This window comes from Myxine glutinosa, chromosome 1 (genome assembly GCF_964187855.1).
Source record: "Myxine glutinosa chromosome 1, kmMyxGlut1.1, whole genome shotgun sequence".
Taxonomy (NCBI): Eukaryota; Metazoa; Chordata; class Myxini; order Myxiniformes; family Myxinidae; genus Myxine; species Myxine glutinosa.
The window spans coordinates 152,254,765-152,279,121 of NC_136261.1; the positions used below are offsets into that span (position 1 = coordinate 152,254,765).

Sequence of the window (24,357 nt, forward strand, 5' to 3'; positions counted from 1 at the left end):
CCATCAAAAGGACTCACATTGAACAGGACTTGCACTTGAAAGGACTCTCGCAGATGGACTTGCACTCGATAGGACTTGCACTCGATAGGACTCGCGCGGAAAGGATTAATGAAAGGACTCGCAAGTGGAGAGCGTCAAAGAACTCGCGTGCACTAACCAGCTCAGAGGATCGAGGGAGAGGAGTTGGCCGCGTCAGAGAGCTGTACAAACACGTGGGCGCAGCCAGATGCGCATGAACCGATATACAGCGCATTAAGTCGCGCGAGTGAGAACGGCTGAGTAATCGCCAGCCGCGCTGAGAGTCCCGCCCTTTACCGTTCCACCTCGTCATCTGCCTTGTTCGGGAGACGTGCTACGAGGTTCCTGCCTTCGCCTGCTACCATTTTCGCGGGATGTGCTGGGGCCGTGGAGAGCTGGACGGAGGCCGTCTCTGGGCGACCACATCGACGCGTTGGCTGAACATCCACCCATCTGCAATTCCCCGTGTGAGTGTGAGACGGGCCCGTTGTCCAAGGGATAAGTTAAGATTGTCTAAGGCTGCTCTGTGTCTCGGCCTCCCTGATCATTGTACATACGTGTGGGAATAATTAAACCTGTGTTCTTCCTTTCTTCCATTCGATCATTTCAGTGGTTTCTTGATTGGCTAAGCGTGGTACGAATAGGATCGCTCGAATCGGGTTCCACTAATTAAGACTGCACGGACCATGTGGTACTCAATCCGCTCGGCATACACAAACCACCCGTGGTTCATGCGAGGCTTGTTTCCTCGCTTCCAGAGCAGCGCGGGGACTTAGGTATGAGCGAGAAGTGGTCCCGAGACCCTACCCCGCGTTTGTCTGGAAGGGACGTACCAAGCCTTGGTTCCACCAAGCCCAGAAAGAACAAGGGGATTAATCCCCCCTTTTGTAAGGGGAAGTAGGGCGGCGTAGAACCGTAACATTTGGTGTCAGGAGTGTGGGATTGGACCTGGAGTGCACTTCACGTACTTGAAATTCAAGTGGATGAAATTTAGTTTTTAAAATCAAAATTTTAAATTCGTGCCATGGCTAGCCAAGACGGTCGAATGCCGGTGTGGGTAGAAGATGAGGTAGATGAGGAGGAACTAATGACCCAGGACCCACGGGAAGAATTGGGAGAAGAGGAGGACATTGATGAGGGGCCGGCAGCAGGGGTAGAAAATGGCGGCGCCTCGCACATGGCGGCGGAAGCGGAGCCCGTGGTGCCAAGGTACATGCAATTATTTATGGCGCAAATACAGGCATCCATAAAAATGGAGGGGGATCGACTGAATAGCAAAATGGACACCCAAGAAAATAAATTGAAAGAAATGGGGGACAAAACCACCTGGGACATGGAACAAATGGGTGGCCAATTGAAAGAATTGGGGGACAAATCCACCCGAGAATTGGAAAAATATATGGCAGCGTCGAAGAAGGACATAAAAAAGCGGGGAAGGACATAAGGCGCAGGTTGAGCGAGGAGGTCGCATTGGGACGCAACGGGGTAATGCGGTGTGAGGAGTGCGTAGAGAGTGAGGTAGAGCAGAGCGTGGCGAAGTTGACCGAGGGTATATAAATCGCAACTCAGGGTGTGGAAAAGCCGACGGCCGCTGAATTGGAAAGGAAAATTTTATGCGCGCCGGCGGTCGTCGAGGAAATAATTAAAATAAAAGAAATGATTATAGTTGAAATTGGGGCCGAAGAGATGGCAGAGGAAGTAGATGTATCACGGGAAGTAGAAATGGAATGCACACAAAGTTCGTGTTTGCACCGTGATGCCGGGCTTGCGAACCCCAATAAAAGTTTGCAGGTGTTGCCAGAGAAGAAGGTCCCCAAGGTGAGTAGGGGTGTGTATAGCGCGAAAGTGTTTGGCGGGAAAAGGGTTTTGGCGCGCTTGGGACATAGACGAAACCCGGGTAGTCGTGGAAGGTCCACTGTACGGTGTACGAGAGCGAATGGCGCGCATGTGCGAGAGAAGTGTACACCGGAGCGCGAGTGTATGACGGATGTGCACGAGAAGGGTGTATGGAAAAAGAGTGTGCGATGGCCGAGGAGTGAGAGAGAATGCACACCAGAGCATGTTATTGGGTGTGTACCAGGAGAGTGCACACCCATGGACGTTACTGAGGACGTAACGGAAGAGTGTGCGCCAGGGTGTGCGTGAGGGTGTGTGATAATGGAGTGTGCGAACGGCGTGAGTGCGCCTGGGTGGTGTGCACCTGAGTGTGTAAGAGAAGAGTGCACAGGAGCGTGCTGTAACAGAATGCAGGGAGTGTATGGGAGGCGCTGGAGCGCCTCGGTGTGCGAGTGTGGAGGGGGTCGCGTGTGGTGAGAGCGCGGCTCAAGCATCGACACAGACCGGGGTAGCGTTTAGCGTGACGGATAGCCGACGTGAGCCCTCGGTGAGTTGTGTGCTGCGGGGATCGATGCCGTGGCGATTTCACAAGGAACGTCGTGCACGATTCGTGCTGGCCCCCGCCCTGTATGGTTGGTGCCGCGTCGTGGCGGGAAAGGCGATCGGCAAGGTTCAAGGGGAGGTAGGAGAGTTCGGAGCCGCGCCCCCTGGCGGGTGCGGTGCTCCGACCGTGGGCGGTTGGGCCATCGTGCATGGGACCGCGAGGCCCCGCGCAGAGATGGGCCGCTGCACCTCGGCCCTTCCATGCCTCCTCCCCTGGATCGAAAATGCCGGACGGACCCAACCAACAGTAGACCAACCACCCGCATGGATGGCTCGGCTTTGCGAAGCCGAGCTGTGATGACGATGTATTTCCACACGGAGAGGCTCAAGCGTAGTGGACGAATAGCAATAGTGTTGGGGAATGGTACCCTGCGTGGGGGGGAATGGTAGTTTTACCATTCCTCACACTCCGGGCTCATGAGCATTAGATTAGGGGGATGGCAGTGACATGCACATGGGGGGCCAGCGATGGTTACCTCCATGGGGCACCGAAGCTAGCCGAGGGAGGGCTAGGATAATTGATAGGAAATTAGATGACAGTAGGGACAAGATTTAAGTAGGGACATTGGTACTGTAGAGGGGACGTAGAGAGATTAGGTGGATGTTAATGACGAGGGAGTGCATAGTTTAATGGGATGACGGGGAAGCACGAGTATTAGGGGAGAAGCAGGTAGTTAGATGATACTGTGTGTATGAGGAATTGTGTTGAGATAAAAGCAACTGTGTTTGAGGTGTGCGTGGAAAAAGGTGCGAAAGCACAAAAGGTGTGCGAGATTTGGTATGAGAGCACAAAAGGTGTGCAGACAAAAGGTGTGCGAAATAATTGGTGTGGAATAAAAGGTGTGGAATGCATGGTGCGAAGGAGTGAATGGGGGGAGATGGACCCATTCACGAATACCCGGGGAGGGTAGTTTAAAGCCAGGTAGAGGGCTTAGGTAAATTGTTTGGATATTGACACCTGTGGTGCGGGAAGTGGCAAGTAGTGCTTTGGTTGGGTGCATGAGTCAGTGACATGGCTGGGCGTGTGGCCAAATTGGTGCGTATGGTTATTGGAGCACTCCGTCACTGGTAGTTTGTCGGCCAGGTGAGGCCGCAGGTAGGCTCTGGGAGCCAGTTAGGGTAGTCGTGAGTTGTTCAGTGGGGCCCGATGATCCAAGGGAAGGACCCGGGTAGCCCAATGCCAAGGAGGGCATCAGAGGGGTAAAGTGCCAGGAAGGGGCCTTCCCCAGTTTAGGTAGTCGTAGGAGCAGGTAAGCTCGGGTGGCGACTTCAGTGGCGGAGGTGCGCAGGTAGGTAGACCTGCTAGTGGAGCCACACGACCCAGCCCCGAAATTGTGCAAGGGCACAGTGTGAAAAATTGGGGAGTGAGACCCAAATTCAGGGGCGCCGCAGAGTGGTCAATGGGGAATTCGGTTTTTAGAACCACATAGTTTAAAGATGGCCGATTGGCAGGGCATGACCCCGGGTAGTTTAAATGAGTTAATGTTACTAGAGTAGTTAGGATGAGAGAAATTCCCTTCGCGCCATCCACATCCATTCACCAAGGAGAACGAAGCTCCACACCAGCACCAAGACTTTGTAAACTGTTGAGTGAGTAAGACGCATCATGACGTGATGAGACAATGTGTTTGTTTCATTCCTTCCTTCCAGAGAGGGATTGGGAGACTAATTTGGCTTAGAGGGGGATTTGGGAGACAGGACGTAGAGACGGATTTGAATTTGTAAATACAGGGAAGGGCAAGGGTAGTGCAAGCTGACTTTGGGGGGGGCACGAACGGTTAGGGACGAGCTTGCTCTGCTCGCTCTTCCGCGCCCCTCATGCTGCATTACCTTGTGTTGCTGTGTACCTTTGTGCCCTTTCCGTTTTGCTGGTGGTGCTGTGTCTCTCCCCCCACCCCAGGACCATTTTGGAGGTGGAACTGTGCAGCTGCACCCTGCTGCACTTTGCTACACCTGTGCAGCTGAACTGCGCGGCACTTTGCTGCCGTATCCTTTGTTATAACTTTGCTGCACGTGTGCAGCACACTGCTGCCACAAACACTTTGCTGCACATGATCACATTACACTTATGGACCACAAGTTTTGTGGCCTTACACTTCTGCTGTGCAGCACTTTGCTGCAAACTCACCTTGCATCTTCGGACCACTTGTTTTGAGTGGCATCAATGTCACGCAGTTGGACCACATAGGGTAGGCCCTGCTGGCAAAATAAAAACGAACACACTTGTTGTGCATTTTTTTAATTTTTGTGTGCTCGGGCCGAGAAGATAGTAAGTTTATTCAGCCCCGAAGAGCAGGAACGGCCTGTATGCCGGTCCGGGGGCTTGCTGGTTCGATACGTGCATACCGAAGATAGAAGATGCCAGACCCCAGCAGCAAATGAAATGTGAACTTTTGAAATGTGTATTTGTGCTTTGCTGTGCTTTCTCTCCCCTCCAATCTTCTTTCCAAAAAGGACAGGTCCTGGGTCATAGAATTGTAAATAAGGTTAGGTTTTGTGCTTGTATATAAAAATGCTGCCCACCGGCTTTATGTTTAGTTTGAAAACAATTCCGCAATTCGGTTAATTGTGGGCGTGAGTCTGTTAGTTTGCTACTCAACGCAGTAGGTGGGACATATTTAGTGTTTTAAAACTGTCGCATACACGGGTTAGAATAAATGTTAGGGGGAACCACATCTGTATGTCACACGTAATTAAAAGCTAGTCCCAGATCTTTCTCAAAACCGGTCGTTCCAGTTTTTGTAGGTTCGACTCGGGGACGAGTCTGACGAGGGAGGGGAGCAGTGTTGCGGTTTTGAGTTTGTACAGTGAGTCTAATAAAGGTTAAAATTTGCCCCTCGTAGTTAGTCACACAAGCAACATGCAGCCTCGCGATAGTATAGTTATGTCTTAGTATTTGTAAGCTTAGTCTTTTTCCATTGATAGTTCTGCGTTGAGTAGAGCCAAGAGAATAGGCCCTACTGTCACCGACAATCCAGCGTATGTAGCCTCATGCCCTTTTGCGCCAACGTTGGGTTCATTTTGGGCGAGTAAACACGAGGCAGGCTAGGAAGGTCAGGAGGACCGAGGCGGAGCGGCAGAAGCGCTGACGGTAAGCACGAGCCGCCAATCAGAGCTCAGAGGTGGTGGTGGCGGTGTGGCGTCACAGGGCATGGTGAGAGGGTTCGAGAGGGATCCAGAAGGTTCGGGGGGCGTAGCTATAAAACCCGCAAGCCCTCGAAAGGACTCGCGTTGAACAGGACTTGCACTTTAAAGGACTCTCGCAGATGGACTTGCACTCGATAGGACTCGCGCGGAAAGGATTAATGAAAGGACTCGCAAGTGGAGAGCGTCAAAGAACTCGCGCACACTAACCAGCTCAGAGGATCGAGGGAGAGGAGTTGGCCGCGTCAGAAAGCTGTACAGACACGCGGGCACAGCCAGATGCGCATGAACCGATATACAGCGCATTAAGTCGCGCGAGTGAGAATGGCTGAGTAATCGCCAGCCGCGCTGAGAGTCCCGCCCTTTACCGTTCCACCTCGTCATCTGCCTTGTTCGGGAGACGCGCTATGGGGTTCCTGCCTTCGCCTGCTACCATCTTCGCGGGACATGCTGGGGCCGCGGAGAGCCGGACGGAGGCCGTCTCTGGGCGACCACGTCGATGCGTTGGCTGAACATCCACCCATCTGCAATTCCCCGTGTGAGTGTGAGACGGGCCCGTTGTCCAAGGGATAAGTTAAGATTGTCTAAGGCTGCTCTGTGTCTCTGCGTCCCTGATCATTGTACATACGTGTGGGAATAATTAAAGCTGTGTTCTTCCTTTCTTCCATTCGATCGTTTCAGTGGCTTCTTGATTGGCTAAGCGTGGTACGAATAGGATCGCTCGAATCGGGTTCCACTAATTAAGACTGCACGGACCACGTGGTACTCAATCCGCTCGGCGTACACAAACCACACGTGGTTCGTGCGAGGCTTGTTTCCTCGCTTCCAGGGCAGCGCGGGGACTTAGGTACGAGCGAGAAGTGGTCCCGAGACCCTACTCCGCGTTTGTCCGGAAGGGACGTACCAAGCCTCGGTTCCGCCAAGCCCAGGAAGAACAAGGGGATTAATCCCCCCTTTTGTAAGGGGAAGTAGGGCGGCGTAGAACCGTAACAATATATACACACACACTGCTAACCCTAACCATTCAACCACAATATGCCATGAGGTTTTGGGCACCATTTAACCATGCTCAGACTTTTTCTGTCATAAAACTCTCTCTATGCTGTGGATTGCTCGCAGTGTTAGTGTGAGAAATCTCTGAGGATATCCCAGAGACTCAATAGCTCAGTGGGCTGTCACCGCGTAAGTGATGAGGTTTGTGGGTTCGAGCCCCGGGTTGAGTCAGAATTTTTTCACACTAGCCCCACGCAGGAATTTACTTCCTATTTATTAAATTGTTAGATGAGTTCATCTTCAATGCACTTTCACACAATTACATACGCTCACATTTGGCATCTGCCTAACAGGCACGTAAGACATCGGCCATTATAAAGCTCGCAGTGTTCGTGTGAGAAATCTCTGAGGATATCCCGGAGACTCACTAGTTCAGTGGGCTGTCACCGCGTAAGTGATGAGGTTTGTGAGTTTAAAAAAACACATTTCAATAGTATGTAATTAATTAATAGATGTACGTAATTAATAGGCACAAAAAGTATGCCTGACACACACACACACACACACACACACACACACACACACACACACACACACACACACACACACACACACACCTCATCCATTTATAGTAGATACCAACTCATCCTTGCCCACATCCCTTATTTCCCCAAGTGACTCACTATTTGTCCTTCAACCCTGCTGATGGTTCCCCTTCTCTTTCTACTGTTCTTTTTGTTTTGTTACGAATCCTGATCCATTCTGTGTTGTAGCTCCGCAGAAGCCTCAACACTCCATACAAAAAACAACTCTGCATTATTCTTTTAGACGTAAGATATATGTAACGTATTATAGCTGTTTAACAACTTGTTGCCCACCTATTTGTCATTGCATAATCATTTTGATTTATGGAATTGACTCATGTCTGTGATTGCAGCTTACAGTCCTGGTACCCCGTACAAACCCACCGCCCAGATGTCTGCACCACCACCCCCATACAGCCCTACTGGAGGTCACTTCCAACCTGGACTGTACCCTGCACGTGTTGCCTATACACAGGCTCCAATATATACACAGGTAAGTGAACCTAAATTGAGAAGAGAGGAGAGGAGAAGGGGTTACGTGTGGTTCAGTAGGATGTACATACTGGAGGGCAAAATAAGTCAGGCAAAGGCTGTTTTGGAAAGGTTGCAATTGAGGATGTGAGCCAATAGGTGATGTGGGCCAGTCTCTCTTGCAATAAGGAGAAATACAGGTGTATGCAATCATAAACTATACCGAAAGAAAAGTATGCAGCTGTCGTGTTTAATCGGATCTCGTCTCACTTTTAGGCTCTACTCAGGAAGCTTCATTGTACCATTGCACATTAAACCATCACAGATACATACAAATAGTGGACAAAAATGGAAACACCGGGGTACATGGGCTGTACAACATATATGCAAAGTATGGGGCTGCCACATGTATGTGACCGGCACGTGAAATATGCAAATCTATTCCTGACATTCCTCTCATCGTGCATATATAAGCGAACCTTGGCTTGAGTCAAGTATTAAGAGTTAGCAGGAGGAGACCTAGGTGACTTTGTTGAACGGGTGTAATTGTTGGTGCATGTTTGGCAGGTGCTTCGGTGACAGACTGCGGAAGTTACTAACGTGTCATGAGGAACTGTCTCGAAGATGATGTCAACCTGGGAAAAAAGAAAGACGTCATCATCAAAGGGCAAGAGTGGCAGAAGCGCATACTTGACATGCGTGTTGCATGGGCATTAGTCTGGACTGTGAGGCAAAACAGGAGAGCAATGGAAGACAAACTGTTTGCAGATGTCAAAGTGGGTTGTGAGCATCCTGTATCGTCAAAAGGTCAGAAGGGAACTTCACAGGCTGGGATATCATAGCCGGGTTGCTAGGCACAAACTGCTCATAACAACTGGCAATGCCCGTTAGCGGGTCCATTTATGCAAGGAGCATAGGCAACGGACTGCCAAGCATCGGAGGCATGTGATAGGGTCTAATGAGTCGTCCTTAACCATGTTCTCGATGTAGGGATGTGTGCATTTGTTGTGGCAGCCCAGGGAGCCCTATAAACCTGAGTGCCTGGTTCTAACAGTAAAAGGTTTTGGTGTTTCCATAATGCTGTGGGGCGTATTTTGTGGCATGGCCTGGGTCCACTCATTCCATTAGAAGGCGGGTTGGTGTAGCATGCTACAGTCACGTGAAAAAGTAAGTACACCCCATGTAAAGTTTTGACTTTTTCAACATATTTCAACATACAGCTATTTGATCTTCATTTCAACAATATTGATAGATAAACATGATATAATATAACAAATATCATGAAACATTTACATTTTGAAGTCCATTGTATAATTTAAATAAACATAAATGCAAATTTCGCATGTGGAAAAAGTAAGTACACCCCTACATTTATCACTACTTCAAATACCTAAAATTCGAATCAGGTGCACCAGCTCATGTGCAAATGATTAGAACATCGTCAGAGAGGATCTTGGAGCAACCAGTCTTATTTAAACTTCAGACATTTAGTTTGGTTTGCTCTTTGTTGTTGAAGTGTGCAGCGTCACCATGCCTAGATCAAAAGAGCTCTCTGAGGCCTTCAGAAAGAAGGTTATAGATGCCTACGAGTCTGGGAAGGGATTTAAAAAGATCTCCAAACAATTTGAAATCAATCATTCGACTGTCCGGAAGATCATCTACAAGTGGAGAAGATTCCAAACAACTGCCAACTTGTTCATGCCAGGCCGCCCCAGCAAGTTCAGCCCGAGAGCAGACCGCAAGATGCTGAAAGAAGTCTCTAAGAACCCCAGAATGTCATCACGGGACCTACAGGTAGCTCTTGCCACTGTTGATGTCAAAGTGCACGAGTCTACCATTAGAAAGAGGCTGCACAAATTTGATCTACATGGGAGGTGTAAAAAAAACCAAAAAAAAAACCACCTTTAGAGGCCATTTTTCCCCGCAAAGCGGGGGTTGGCGAACGGGGGAGGTGTGCCAGGAGGAAACCGTTGCTGTCCAGAAAGAACATCAGGGCAAGACTAAAGTTTGCCAATGAGCACCGAGGCAAAGACCAGCACTTCTGGAATGAAGAAGCTGTGCTCTGTGCTCTAGACAGATGAGTCAAAGGTAGAGCTATTTGGCCACAGTACCAGAAGACATGTTTGGTGAAAACCAAAGACAGCATTTGACCACAAGAACCTGATACCAACTGTAAAGCATGGTGGTGGAAATATTATGGTTTGGGGCAGCTTTGCTGCATCAGGGCCTGGGAAGCTCACCATCATAGAATGCATTATGAATTCTTCATTGTACCAGAGGGTGCTTGAGCATAATGTGAGGCCATCTGTCAGAAAGTTGAAGCTCAACTGAAGATGGACCTTGCAACATGACAATGACCCTAAACATACCAGTAAATCCACCAAAGAATGGCTGAAAAGAAAGAAATGGAGGGTTCTGGAATGGCCAAGTCAAAGCCCGGATCTAAATCCAATCGAGATGTTGTGGGGGGATTTGAAACGAGCTGTGCATGCAAGAAACCCCTCAAACATTGCACAGCTGAAAGAATTCTGCATGGAGGAGTGGGCAAAAATTTCTCCCAGTCGATGTCAGATACTGGTAGACAGTAATAAGAACCGCCTACTTGAGGTTGTTTCTGCCAAAGGGGGCAATACCACCTATTCGAGCCAAGGGTGAACTTACTTTTCCACATGCGAAATTTGCATTTATGTTTATTTAAATTATACAATGGACTACAAAATGTAAATGTTTCATGATATTTGTTATATTATATCACCTTTATCTATCAATATTGTTGAAATGAAGATCAAATAGCGGTATGTTGAAATATGTTGATAAAGTCAAAACTTTACATGGGGTGTACTTACTTTTTCACATGACTGTACGTTACCTTCCTGAGCGATCATCTGCATCCCATGATTCAGCATTTCTTCCCTGCTGGGTGGGGTCTTTCAGGATGACAATACTCCATTCCACAGTGCACGTGTTGTCACCAGATGGTTTGAGGAGCATGAGGACGAAGTTACCCATCTTCCATGGCCCTCCCAATCACTGGACCTCAATAGAGCATTTGTAGGACTGTCTGCAGAGGTGCTTAAGACAGCGGTTTCCACCTCCATCAAACTGACGTGATTGGAGGACTTGCTTGTGGAAGAATGGAGCCACATTCCTGCAGAACAATTGCAGATCCTTGTTGACTCCATGCCACTTCATATACATGCCATACCGGGTGCGCGTAGTGGCCCAACACCATACTAAGTGAAATTCTGTTGGTGTTTCCATTATTTTTGGCCATTCCCAGTATATTGTCATCTGGACGCTAACCGCCACCTGGCTGCGAATGGCGTTTAGCAGGAAAAGGCACACGCCGATGTCTCGGCTTGAGAGATGGCCGAGCTTAGAGCTCAGTTTGGTCGGTCACACGTCGAGCGGTGTGGTGAGCGATCCTATTCTGAATGTGGACTAATTCTATGTTGGTTATCAGGATTACTTTTAACTCTCTTGAATCCCTCAGGCATAACCAATCACTTCAGAATGAGCGACGTGCAGGAGGCAGATTTGCAGAGCAGGCATGCATAGTCTCATGAAATTAGGATTTATTAAATAATAAGGACCCAGGCACGAGACATATCTAGCGGGACGAAGACACACTTTGAAGGCCAAAAATAATTAATCGATAAACCCTTGTATTACAACTCAACTCAGGGCTCAAGTGTCTGAAAGAAAAACCTAAACAACATGGGGAAAATCTCCTCAGTCCTAATACATGGGGGAAATGGTCTGTCCTACACGAGTACATGGTCCAACTCCACAAATGTGACACAGCCCCCTTCCTGTCCTTTAACCCCTGCCAACGTCAACCAAAAGGTACAGGCCTTCATACTAAAATTAAAGCATATGTCTCTGATTTTCTTGCCCATTAAATTGGCGAACGCTGTGGAAGGCGAGATGTAATTTAACCTTACCTAACTGAGAAGCAACTATATTAGAGAACTCTTGAAAGTTTCACTGGGAGTTGTGGAACCATTGAAGACCTGAGTTGATGAAGTACTGTCACATTTTTGGGCAAAGTGCGATGGAGCCAGGAACTCCATCTACAGTATGGTAACAGCAAAAGCCAAGTGTAATAAATGAAAAGGAAAGGGAGATGAGGAAACATTGAAATCAGCAAATAGAAGGTTGGGTTAGGAAGAGCTAATGGGGGATATAAAGATCGAAAGATCACACGTGCTGCCAGGTGTGCGCATGTCACGTGTGAACAGCTATCTTCAGCTACGAAAGGGCAACCATTATCTCTTGTATTCTCTTGTATTCTCTTGTGTCTCTTGTATCTCTTGTATTCAGTTTCCTTTTTGTGAAATGTTAGTGACTGTAGTGGTTAGATGGCTTCGGCCAGACCATCTGGCGATACCTGCTTAACATCAAGTGGTACGACCGTGTTACAAACGAGACTTTAATGGAGATGATCGGCGACCGATGGTGTTTCAGCATGACGTGGAAATGACTCGATGTCCATTCTGAGTCGAGTTGAGAAAATTGGAGAGATTATCATCAGAGATCAAAGCAATTACAAAAGAACCTACAACAATTACAAGAGAAACACAGTTATAAAAGAAAACAGCACGTACTGATACAACAATCAGTACAACGAGATCAATCTCAGCACAACAGAACTCTCTGAAAATCTCAAAATGCATGTTCCTTGAGTTCAGCTTTATATAGGGGTTTTCACAACACAATGGTATAGGATGCAGGTGTGGGATGGGTAAATATAGGGCACCAGCCACCTTATCTATTTTCGAGGTGACATCTTGCGTCAACAATGCACCATGACAATCAAGGGAAAACGTATGTGAATGGGCAGATGAAGCAAGACGTCAAAGTGAGAGGAGGAGTTTTGTCAGAACTCAGGACTATCCCTGATTGATGTCTCTCCCTTTCGAACTCCCTCATGCAACTTTCCCACTAGGCCCAAAGGTTGTTTATCCTTTGCCGACACAAATGGCTTTGAGCATTGTGCTCCATGTTCTTGTCCGAGGTCGAGCGACATTTTCCGGTCTCTCCAATCCAGACATAGTGTCTCCTTCATATTATTTCATTATCCCACTGTCCCTTTGACATGCATATGTAGTCTTAAGTTTATAGAGAATATATATCCTTATCCTAATACTTGTGAGCATTAATCAACTTCATTCTTTTTTTCTTTTTTTTGTATGCAAGATCGAGGCTCGTGTACGAGCTAATATCAATCACAAAAAAAAACGGACACACAAAACATACAATGAAGGGAGCGGGAGACAAGATGGGGAGAGAGGGCGAAGCACACAAGCATAACAGCAGAGAACAGGGACATCGGGAGATCTGTGGGAGGGAGAGGGCTTGGGGCGTGGGGGCATGAGAAGTGGAGGGGTGGGGGGGGGGGGGAGGTATAAAACACATGGACACTGCTAGAACTTCCAGGAAAGAAAGAAGTCGGTATTTCAAAAAAAGTGGATTTGGGGTGAATTAATGGGGGTTGAAAAGATCAAGGTTTTCGATGGGGGAAGATAAGAGATGGTGGTGAACAGCTGTTTTAAAGACCTGGAGGGAGGAGTGGGATTGAAGAGAGTGGGGGAGTTTGTTCCAGAGGCGGGAGAAAAGGGGAATGAAAGAGTGAAGGTGAGCAGAGAGCAGAGAGAGCAGGATTGGTCGTGTTTGTGATTCATACAAGTTATATAGAAAATAAATGCAAACAGCTTTTTACACTCGCTCAAAGCAGCCTCAAGGCCAAGTGGATGGCACATCCTATTTCCAAGCTCTACGAGCAGCTCGTGAAACATAATCGTTTGTGACATTTCTCAGCCAGCTTGGTTTGAAGTACAAGTTTTGCTTCATTAGATTTCAGAATTAATTCGTAGTGCTTCAGATTAAATTTCAGACTTCCACAAGCAGTAGCGATGTTATGGAGATCAAGGCAGCATCGCTAGGCCATGTCATTCGGCAAGGTGGATTGGCAGCAGCCGTCGTGGATGGTTTTCCGGAGGGATGTCATCGTTCGGTAGGCCGACCAAAGATGCGTTGGGTTGATAACATCCGATACTGGTCAGGGTGCAATATCACTGAACTTAAATCGGCAGTGCTGGAAAGACGGGTTGTGTCGAAAGCGGCGGTAGTGGTTCTGGTTTTGTATAATTTGAGGAGGCAACCACGGGCTTATGCCTATGTCAAATGATGATCAAGTGTTATCACATATTTACTATGTTATCCATATTATTCTGCCGATAGTGTACATGTGATACTCAATGGCACTTGGCCCAACTGAATATAAAAGTGACCCTGCCAGTTTGGTAAAATCTGCATTGGGATCCTGACGAGAGCAGCTTGTGCTGTATTACCCGAGGCAGTTTTTAACACGATCCTGACTGTCTCCCTGACGGATTGGTCGTGTTTGTGATGATGGCTTGTGGAATGGCTTTTGCTGTTAAAACTGCTCCTGGTAGTATAGTTCTGAGGCTGCTCTTTAGTCCCAATGCAGGCCTAGGCATTGCTTCAAATGTGTAGCTAACTTTTATAGGTATACTGTATACATGTTTTAAACCATAAAAAAGGCATACGTAGGTAAAAAAAATAATGGCCTTGCCTGTTTGATCTTGATGTTTAAGTGTACAATCTGGAGGTGTAACATTTCTTCTGTATTTCTGTTCATCCCAGGGCCCATACTATGCCCAGCCAGTATATGCAGCTGCTCCTCCTCACGTGATACATCACACCACAGTGGTACAACCCAATGGTGTTCCACATCTGTACTCGGCTCCAGTACCTGCCCCTCGCCCCTCTTCTCTGCCAGTTGGCATGGTTGCTGGGACAGCTATGGCCATGTCAGGTATTTTGCTGTTACATGTCATTCTAACAATTGGGAACTGAGTACCCTCATCCCTCTATACAAGGGGAAAGGTGACCCTCTGTACTGTGGCTTGTATCGAGCGATAAAATTATTGGAGCATGGAATGAAGGTATTGGAAAGGGTGTTGGAGAGGAGGATAAGGAAGAAAGTGAAGATCGACGAAATGCAGTTTGGATTTATGCCAGGGAGAGGAACGACAGACGTGCTTTTTATTGTGAGGCAGTTGAAGGAGAAGTACATGGAGAAGAGGAAGAAGTTGTTTCTTGGGTTTGTTGATCTGGAGAAAGCATTCGATAGGGTTCCACGTGAAGTAGTGACATGGGCGTTGAGGAAGTTAGGAGTGGAGGAACGGTTGATCAGAGTGGTGATGGCAATGTACAAAAGAGCGCGCACAGCTGTAAGGACAAAGGCCGGGAACAGTGGTGAGTTTGAGGTGAAGGTGGGAGTGCATCAGGGGTCGGTACTAAGTCCACTACTATTTGTAGCTGTGATGGAGGTGCTGGCTCGGAACGTAAAGGAGGGTTTACCGTGGGAGTTGTTGTATGCAGATGATCTGGTGTTGATTGCAGAACGTATGGATGGACTGAAGGAAACGATGAACAAATGGAAGGAATGTATGGAGACAAAAGGTCTGAAGGTGAATATCGGAAAAACGAAGGTGGTGGCAAGTGGTAAAGCATGTTGTGAGGTGGAAAGAACTGGGAAGTGGCTGTGTGCAGGAAGGGTGTTGGAGTGAATTCCATTCAATGTACAATGTGCGCTGAGTGGGTTCACCAAAAATGTCGTGGTCTGAGAGGGTCATTAACCAGTGTGGCAGCTACATTCAAGTGTAAGGTGTGCACAGAGGGAGCTGCAGATGGAGGAAATGTTGAGTTGGATCTTGGAGACGGCGTGAAGCTGGAAGGTGTGAAAACATTTTGTTACCTAGGAGACATGCTGAATGGAGAAGGTGGATCAGACTCGGCAACGGTTGCTAGAGTGAGATGTGCATAGAAGAAGTTTCGGGAACTGAGCGGCGTGCTGATGAGGAGGGGAGTGTCGTTGAAGCTGAAGGGAAAGGTGTATGCTGCATGTGTGAGAAGTGTTATGGTTTATGGGAGCGAGACATGGGTAATGAACGTAGAGCAGCAACGAAGGCTGGAAAGGGTGGAAATGCGAATGGTTCGGGGGATGTGCGGATTATCGTTGAGAGAGAGGAAGACAAATGATGAATTGCGAAAGATGATGGGAATAGAGCCTGTGATTGATGCTGTGAAGAGAAACAGGTTGAGATGGTTTGGTCATGTGTTGAGGAAGGATGAAAGTGACTGGTTGAGAAGAGTGATGGAAATGAATGTAGAAGGAAGTAGAGGACGGGGAAGACCGAGAAAGACTTGGCTAAAGATGGTCGAAGAAGAAATGCGGGCAAGGGGAGATGCAGAAAATAGGGCAAAATGGAGAAGATTGTAATGGGGACCACAAGGCTAACCCCCGCTCTAGCAGGGAAAATGGCCTTCAAATGCCTGTTGTTGTGTTGTATGTCATTCGTAGTTTTGCGATTAGCCACCTGCACTCCTGTTCACCTTGACTTCACATTTAATTGGTAAATTCATTCTGATTTCTCCCGCCCTCCCCTTCCTTTATTTCCAGCAGGGACATTGCTTGCCACCCCACCACACACCTCTGTTGGTGCACCTGCAGTGCCTGTTCCTACATATCGTCCTCCAAGTGCTCCCTACGGCTACGCTTCTCCTTCCCCACCCTGGTGAACGGGAATAGCGTTTCCCTCCCCCATCCTCTATCCCCTCCCCCAATTCGAAAGTTCTGAAAACAGGTACGAGAGGTATGAAATTGAGATGTAGATGTTGTCTTACAAAGAGAGAGAGGGAGAGGAGAGAGTTAGAGGTGGGAGTTGAATGAAGAGAGAGAGGGTGGAAGGAGAAAGAGAGGGAGAGAGGAGGAGGAGGAGGGGGGAAGAGAGGGAGTGGAGGTAGAGAGAAAGAGAGAGAGGAGGGTGGAGGGGTTTTGGAGATGGTACAAAGGGGGCAGTTTATAGGTAAAGAATTGGAAGGGAATAGAGGATGGGGAATGTGCTTGGGGAGTCAGGGACATGATGATTCATGTTTCAAGGAATTAAGGAACTGAGTTTATTGTGGGGAAGTTGTGGTTCCAGCTGTAGGAACGATGCTCTTCTGCACTTTGTGTAACTTCTCACCATCAGCCTTGTACATTATATGGCACAGGATGGGCTTTGCTATTGTTTTTTGATCTCCTCCGTCTTGTTTTATTTCACATCCTCTATTTTTGCAGAATTCTTTGGTTTCTCATTCTTTATCCACGATTCTCACAAAACCGTTTTTAAAATAAAAATAACGGGTTGTTTAAGATATCATTTTTGAGAATTTTGACAGGTAGGGTGGGGGAAATGGCATAAAGCATGGAGTTCAAGGTCTTGCTCGTGTTCCTGCTGCATGGGCTATGTTTAGCACTTGTTTTGGTTCTGTGCGGATTTGTACATGGTGTCTGGAATGTAATTTTAAACAGATTGTTCATATTCCTGTTGAAAACGGTGTACACACGCACCTGGTAACAAAATGGAGCACTCCTCATTTTCCCGTTACTCATCCCTTTCATCAGCTCCTCCACTCACCCAGTGTGGCAATTGGTCTTCTGTACATGCTTAACCCTTCGAGTACGGGATTTATTTTTTTTGATAATCCCGGGATCCCCAGCAACCTAAACAAATTTAAAAAAAAATTCTCGAACCTCGATAAATCTGATAAAACGGGATTAATTCGGCATTTTGGTACGGGAATGCAACCATGTACTGACGATCGATTTATAGGTATAGTCGATGACGTGTAGTGACGTCATCCGTACACAAAACTTTTTCGTGGGTTGCGGCACCGGACGTCATCCGTACTCGAAGGGTTAAAGGTGATCCGGAGAGAGCAATCGGGCATGACACACGGCAACAGATGTGCAGAAATTGTTCCTCCGTCACTACGATGCCCCACGCAGAATGGAGCGTGACCATTCCAAACCCCTTTTGAGTTTCGAAGTGATTGGCATACCAGTGTTAGAAAATACAGCTAACAGGCAGTTTAGGCCTTAGCTTTACCGATGTGTTGCCAAGTAATTGTTGTACTCTCAACGAGGAACTAACACTGTGTTCGAAGCAAAGCTGGATTTGAACCTGCAGCCTGTTGATCCTGGTTCATTGTTTATAATCACCGGCTTTGGATGCTTCCGATTGCCTGCTCACCAACCATTTTGCTGTTCAACAAATATCTGCCACTTTCCAAAAACATGTACGATTAATACGAATAATTCCTTTACTGCAATGACCAAGACACCAGTGATGTTGTTTGTACGTGTGCTGTGGAGTGGTTTGCGTATAATATGAATAAAACCTATTCCAGTGATAATATTTTTAAACATGGAAACTTTGCTTTGATTGCAATTTGCTTGCTTGACATGCAAAGCCTTCAGAAGTATTTTAAATCACGTCTTCGCCAATGTTTTACACTTCCGATATTTGAGGTGTCAGCCCGAGAGGTCAGTAAGGCGAGTGTTTTCAATAGAAACTATTGTGATGAGGAAGAGTATATTTCATAAAAAGAAATGACTACTTGATGGTTTTCAAACGTGTACTTCCTAAAATCATAGATCCACTTAATAAATGATTGATTTACATTGCACTTAAAGGAAAAATCATGGGTGATTTTATTTTTAGAAAAACTAAGATGTTCACAGTTTTTGCTAACGAGGATGTAATCCTCGTCATCATGTACGATGCCCTATTGCGGACAGTTGGTGCTGCCGAATCCGAGTTGGATCGCCACTCCGACCCAAAGTCAGGGGCAGGAATTTGGCCATGGTCCCGGCGAGAGCTCACCTTTCCTTCGCGAAGGACACCGTAACATGTTTAACGTGCACCAACTAATGTCAGCAGGTGCGGCACCTTTTGCTATCATTGAATTACCGTGCCTGTGAAACACCGGGATGACAGTTTCGAGCTGGATCGGGATTTGAACCCAGGCTAGAAAATGAAACAGAAAACCAAATACTGCATTGGAGTCATCAGAAGGAACCAAAAAAGAAAAAGTAAAGAGCAAAGATGGAGTCATCAGAAGGAACCAAAAAAGTAAAGAGCAAAGATGGAGTCATCAGAAGGAACCAAAAAAGAAAAAGTAAAGAGCAAAGATGGAGTCATCAGAAGGAACCAAAAAAGAAAAAGTAAAGAGCAAAGATGGAGTCATCAGAAGGAACCAAAAAAGAAAAAGTAAAGAGCAAAGATGGAGTCATCAGAAGGAACCAAAAAAGAAAAAGTAAAGAGCAAAGATGGAGTCATCAGAAGGAACCGAAAAAGAAAAAGTAAAGAGCAAAGATGGAGTCATCAGAAGGAACCGAAAAAGAAAAAGTAAAGAGCAAAGATGGAGTCATCAGAAGGAACCAAAAAAGAAAAAGTAAAGAGCAAAGATGGAGTCATCAGAAGGAACCAAAAAAGAAAAAGTAAAGAGCAAAGATGGAGTCATCAGAAGGAACCAAAAAAGAAAAAGTAAAGAGCAAAGATGGAGTCATCAGAAGGAACCGAAAAAGAAAAAGTAAAGAGCAAAGATGGAGTCATCAGAAGGAACCGAAAAAGAAAAAGTAAAGAGCAAAGATGGAGTCATCAGAAGGAACCGAAAAAGAAAAAGTAAAGAGCAAAGATGGAGTCATCAGAAGGAACCAAAAAAGAAAAAGTAAAGAGCAAAGATGGAGTCATCAGAAGGAACCGAAAAAGAAAAAGTAAAGAGCAAAGATGGAGTCATCAGAAGGAACCAAAAAAGAAAAAGTAAAGAGCAAAGATGGAGTCATCAGAAGGAACCAAAAAAGAAAAAGTAAAGAGCAAAGATGGAGTCATCAGAAGGAACCAAAAAAGAAAAAGTAAAGAGCAAAGATGGAGTCATCAGAAGGAACCAAAAAAGAAAAAGTAAAGAGCAAAGATGGAGTCATCAGAAGGAACCAAAAAAGAAAAAGTAAAGAGCAAAGATGGAGTCATCAGAAGGAACCGAAAAAGAAAAAGTAAAGAGCAAAGATGGAGTCATCAGAAGGAACCGAAAAAGAAAAAGTAAAGAGCAAAGATGGAGTCATTAGAAGGAACCGAAAAAGAAAAAGTAAAGAGCAAAGATGGAGTCATCAGAAGGAACCAAAAAAGAAAAAGTAAAGAGCAAAGATGGAGTCATCAGAAGGAACCGAAAAAGAAAAAGTAAAGAGCAAAGATGGAGTCATCAGAAGGAACCGAAAAAGAAAAAGTAAAGAGCAAAGATGGAGTCATCAGAAGGAACCGAAAAAGAAAAAGTAAAGAGCAAAGATGGAGTCATCAGAAGGAACCAAAAAAGAAAAAGTAAAGAGCAAAGATGGAGTCATCAGAAGGAACCAAAAAAGAAAAAGTAAAGAGCAAAGATGGAGTCATCAGAAGGAACCAAAAAAGAAAAAGTAAAGAGCAAAGATGGAGTCATCAGAAGGAACCAAAAAAGAAAAAGTAAAGAGCAAAGATGGAGTCATCAGAAGGAACCGAAAAAGAAAAAGTAAAGAGCAAAGATGGAGTCATCAGAAGGAACCGAAAAAGAAAAAGTAAAGAGCAAAGATGGAGTCATTAGAAGGAACCGAAAAAGAAAAAGTAAAGAGCAAAGATGGAGTCATCAGAAGGAACCAAAAAAGAAAAAGTAAAGAGCAAAGATGGAGTCATCAGAAGGAACCGAAAAAGAAAAAGTAAAGAGCAAAGATGGAGTCATCAGAAGGAACCGAAAAAGAAAAAGTAAAGAGCAAAGATGGAGTCATCAGAAGGAACCGAAAAAGAAAAAGTAAAGAGCAAAGATGGAGTCATCAGAAGGAACCAAAAAAGAAAAAGTAAAGAGCAAAGATGGAGTCATCAGAAGGAACCGAAAAAGAAAAAGTAAAGAGCAAAGATGGAGTCATCAGAAGGAACCGAAAAAGAAAAAGTAAAGAGCAAAGATGGAGTCATCAGGAGGAACCGAAAAAGAAAAAGTAAAGAGCAAAGATGGAGTCATCAGAAGGAACCGAAAAAGAAAAAGTAAAGAGCAAAGATGGAGTCATCAGAAGGAACCAAAAAAGAAAAAGTAAAGAGCAAAGATGGAGTCATCAGGAGGAACCGAAAAAGAAAAAGTAAAGAGCAAAGATGGAGTCATCAGAAGGAACCAAAAAAGAAAAAGTAAAGAGCAAAGATGGAGTCATCAGAAGGAACCAAAAAAGAAAAAGTAAAGAGCAAAGATGGAGTCATCAGGAGGAACCGAAAAAGAAAAAGTAAAGAGCAAAGATGGAGTCATCAGAAGGAACCGAAAAAGAAAAAGTAAAGAGCAAAGATGGAGTCATCAGAAGGAACCGAAAAAGAAAAAGTAAAGAGCAAAGATGGAGTCATCAGAAGGAACCAAAAAAGAAAAAGTAAAGAGCAAAGATGGAGTCATCAGAAGGAACCGAAAAAGAAAAAGTAAAGAGCAAAGATGGAGTCATCAGAAGGAACCGAAAAAGAAAAAGTAAAGAGCAAAGATGGAGTCATCAGGAGGAACCGAAAAAGAAAAAGTAAAGAGCAAAGATGGAGTCATCAGAAGGAACCAAAAAAGAAAAAGTAAAGAGCAAAGATGGAGTCATCAGAAGGAACCGAAAAAGAAAAAGTAAAGAGCAAAGATGGAGTCATCAGAAGGAACCAAAAAAGAAAAAGTAAAGAGCAAAGATGGAGTCATCAGAAGGAACCGAAAAAGAAAAAGTAAAGAGCAAAGATGGAGTCATCAGAAGGAACCGAAAAAGAAAAAGTAAAGAGCAAAGATGGAGTCATCAGGAGGAACCGAAAAAGAAAAAGTAAAGAGCAAAGATGGAGTCATCAGGAGGAACCGAAAAAGAAAAAGTAAAGAGCAAAGATGGAGTCATCAGAAGGAACCAAAAAAGAAAAAGTAAAGAGCAAAGATGGAGTCATCAGAAGGAACCGAAAAAGAAAAAGTAAAGAGCAAAGATGGAGTCATCAGAAGGAACCAAAAAAGAAAAAGTAAAGAGCAAAGATGGAGTCATCAGAAGGAACCAAAAAAGAAAAAGTAAAGAGCAAAGATGGAGTCATCAGAAGGAACCAAAAAAGAAAAAGTAAAGAGCAAAGATGGAGTCATCAGAAGGAACCAAAAAAGAAAAAGTAAAGAGCAAAGATGGAGTCATCAGAAGGAACCAAAAAAGAAAAAGTAAAGAGCAAAGATGGAGTCATCAGAAGGAACCAAAAAAGAAAAAGTAAAGAGCAAAGATGGAGTCATCAGAAGGAACCAAAAAAGAAAAAGTAAAGAGCAAAGATGGAGTCATCAGAAGGAACCAAAAAAGAAAAAGTAAAGAGCAAAGATGGAGTCATCAGAAGGAACCAAAAAAGAAAAAGTAAAGAGCAAAGATGGAGTCATCAGAAGGAACCAAAAAAGAAAACGTAAAGAGCAAAGATGGAGTCATCAGAAGGAACCAAAAAAGAAAAAGTAAAGAGCAAAGATGGAGTCATCAGAAGGAACCAAAAAAGAAAAAGTAAAGAGCAAAGATGGAGTCATCAGAAGGAACCGAAAAAGTAAAGAGCAAAGATGGAGTCATCAGGAGGAACCAAAAAAGAAAAAGTAAAGAGCAAAGATGGAGTCATCAGGAGGAACCAAAAAAGAAAAAGTAAAGAGCAAAGATGGAGTCATCAGGAGGAACCAAAAAAGAAAAAGTAAAGAGCAAAGATGGAGTCATCAGGAGGAACCAAAAAAGAAAAAGTAAAGAGCAAAGATGGAGTCATCAGGAGGAACCAAAAAAGAAAAAGTAAAGAGCAAAGATGTAGTCATCAGGAGGAACCTAGATAGGATTCGGGTTTCGGCCACAACCCTCAAAAACCCATCCAGGCACAGCCAAGTTAACCTTCCAGAAAAAAACATTCTGTAAGAATTCGCTTCTCCGAAGAATGATAGATAAAAGAAAGAGAAATAAAGAAGAAGCAAGAATTAAAACGAATAAAGAGAAATATTTAAAAAATGGAAAGAAATGTGAAAGGAACAAAGATCCATAACTCCTATCGTTAGCTCTGAGCCCTAACTCCTCCTTCCAACTCCTCGCCCCAGAGGTGAGTGCGCGTGCATACCTCTCGGCCATCTACCGTGTTAACGTTCATATTATGCCTTTATCATTGGACGGAATTGACCGATTAATTTGTGGTTATAATGATTTTGACGAAAAATCTAAGTCCAGTGAGATGGAGGATGGAGTCGGGATTGGAGGAAGATGTATCAACGACCTAAAGTATGCTGACACTACGCTGGTAGTAAAGAGGACTTGATGAACCTGGTGCAAACAGTGAGGAAGGAAAGTGAAAAAGCTGGACTTGAACCTAAAAAAGACAAAAATCTTGTCAACCGAGAAGATCAGCATGTTCACATTGGGAGCCAATCATGTGGAAATAGTGGAAAGTTTCATCTTCCTGGGTTCTAAGGTAGGAATGAGTGGATAATGTAGAGGAGAGATTTAAGGGACAGTCAGGATTGAGGAGAACTGTAATGTCAGGATTGACAAAGATATGTAACAATACAAACCAAGAGGAGGCTAGTGAATACTGTGCTTTGGTATTTCTAGTTGTAATGTATGCATGTGAGTCGTGCACATGATTATGATGTTTCGTATTCATGACTGTGTGAGGATCCTCAAAAGTAGGAATTTCAATTTGTTTACCTCAACATTTATTTCACCCCTTGCTTTATTTTCATTAAATCCTATTTGTTGAATTTAGTCGTGTTTACTTGTTTGTGGTTTCGGAATAAACCCGTGTTTCTTTTTATTCAGCTAAACGTTCGCATCCCGTCATCCCCACGCGTATAAAAATAACCACAATTTTCGGCTGCTCACCTCAGGAGTAAAAAAGTATGTTCGGCTATTCGTCATTCAGCAGGGTCTTAATCGCTGGAGATGTGACAATATATACTTACTAGATGGAAGCCCGTGGTAAAATACCACGATACAAAAAAGGACGCTTTTTATTCTTGCCCTGATTGAAATGTATTTTTCTTGCCCTCAACCCACCTTCCCATTCCCCTACCCACCTCCTCCCAGACCTTCCAACCCCTCTACGACCATTCATCCCCTCCACCTCCTCCATCCCCTCCCATATCCTCCACCCCCTCCCCAGACCATTACCCCACACCTTATCTGATACCCCCTCATCCCACTCCCCTCTGCTGCTCCCCCCCCCTCCCTCACATATTGGGTCTCTTCAATTAACCCACATTTTATTCTCTCAATGTTGACAACTATGCAAAAGGCTTAATCGGAACAGTGTCCGCACGGATAGCACACCACATCCGGTGCTGTGCTCACTCGGGCTCGTGCCACCATTTGCGTGTTGTGAGGGAGTGCCAGACCGTCACATAGCCAGCTCAGAAGTTGCTGGTTGCCCGGTAGGGCCTGCCGAGGTAACTTGCTTTATGCACATCATTAAAAGTAAATAACAAGAGGTTTTTTTTGTCAGAGCAGTCGCGAGATTCCACGAATTACTCGGACAGAGACCTTATAATCATTAATGACGGGTTTTCTGGTGTGGTCCCTGTCGAGTTTTTGAAGAGAAAATAGTGGGAATCCACTGCCTGACTCTATCACTCCAAAAATCCTGTGTATCATTTGAAGCAAAAATGTACACTGCTTATAATACATCGATCAAGGTGGTTACATCACTCGGATAGATTCCAAATGCACTTCATACCAGATGCCTCCCTGAATACTGAGGTCCATAGCATTACAAAGGCCGATGATGCAATCGTTACAAAGCTTGGCATTCTTCATACAAGTGTTTCACTATTTTGAATGCAGTCAACGTTGTCACGT

At 45.3% G+C, this 24,357-nt stretch overlaps 1 protein-coding gene across 11 annotated transcripts in view; it reads left to right on the plus strand.

The window, feature by feature from the left end:
• The window catches only part of LOC137429825 (protein FAM168A), a 98,599-nt gene extending 80,408 nt beyond the window's left edge, over positions 1-18,191 (plus strand). For 9 of the 11 annotated variants that reach the window (XM_078778306.1, XM_078778259.1, XM_078778344.1 and 6 more), the window contains 3 exons: positions 7,532-7,671; positions 14,319-14,490; positions 16,141-18,191. In XM_078778306.1, coding sequence (XP_078634432.1) covers positions 7,532-7,671; positions 14,319-14,490; positions 16,141-16,259 — 431 coding nt within the window. In that variant the 3' untranslated portion in view covers positions 16,260-18,191. The remainder of the gene's footprint in view (positions 1-7,531; positions 7,672-14,318; positions 14,491-16,140) is intronic. The other 2 variants (XM_078778297.1, XM_078778335.1) reach the window with 1 other exon arrangement.
• The last annotated feature ends 6,166 nt before the right edge of the window (positions 18,192-24,357 follow it).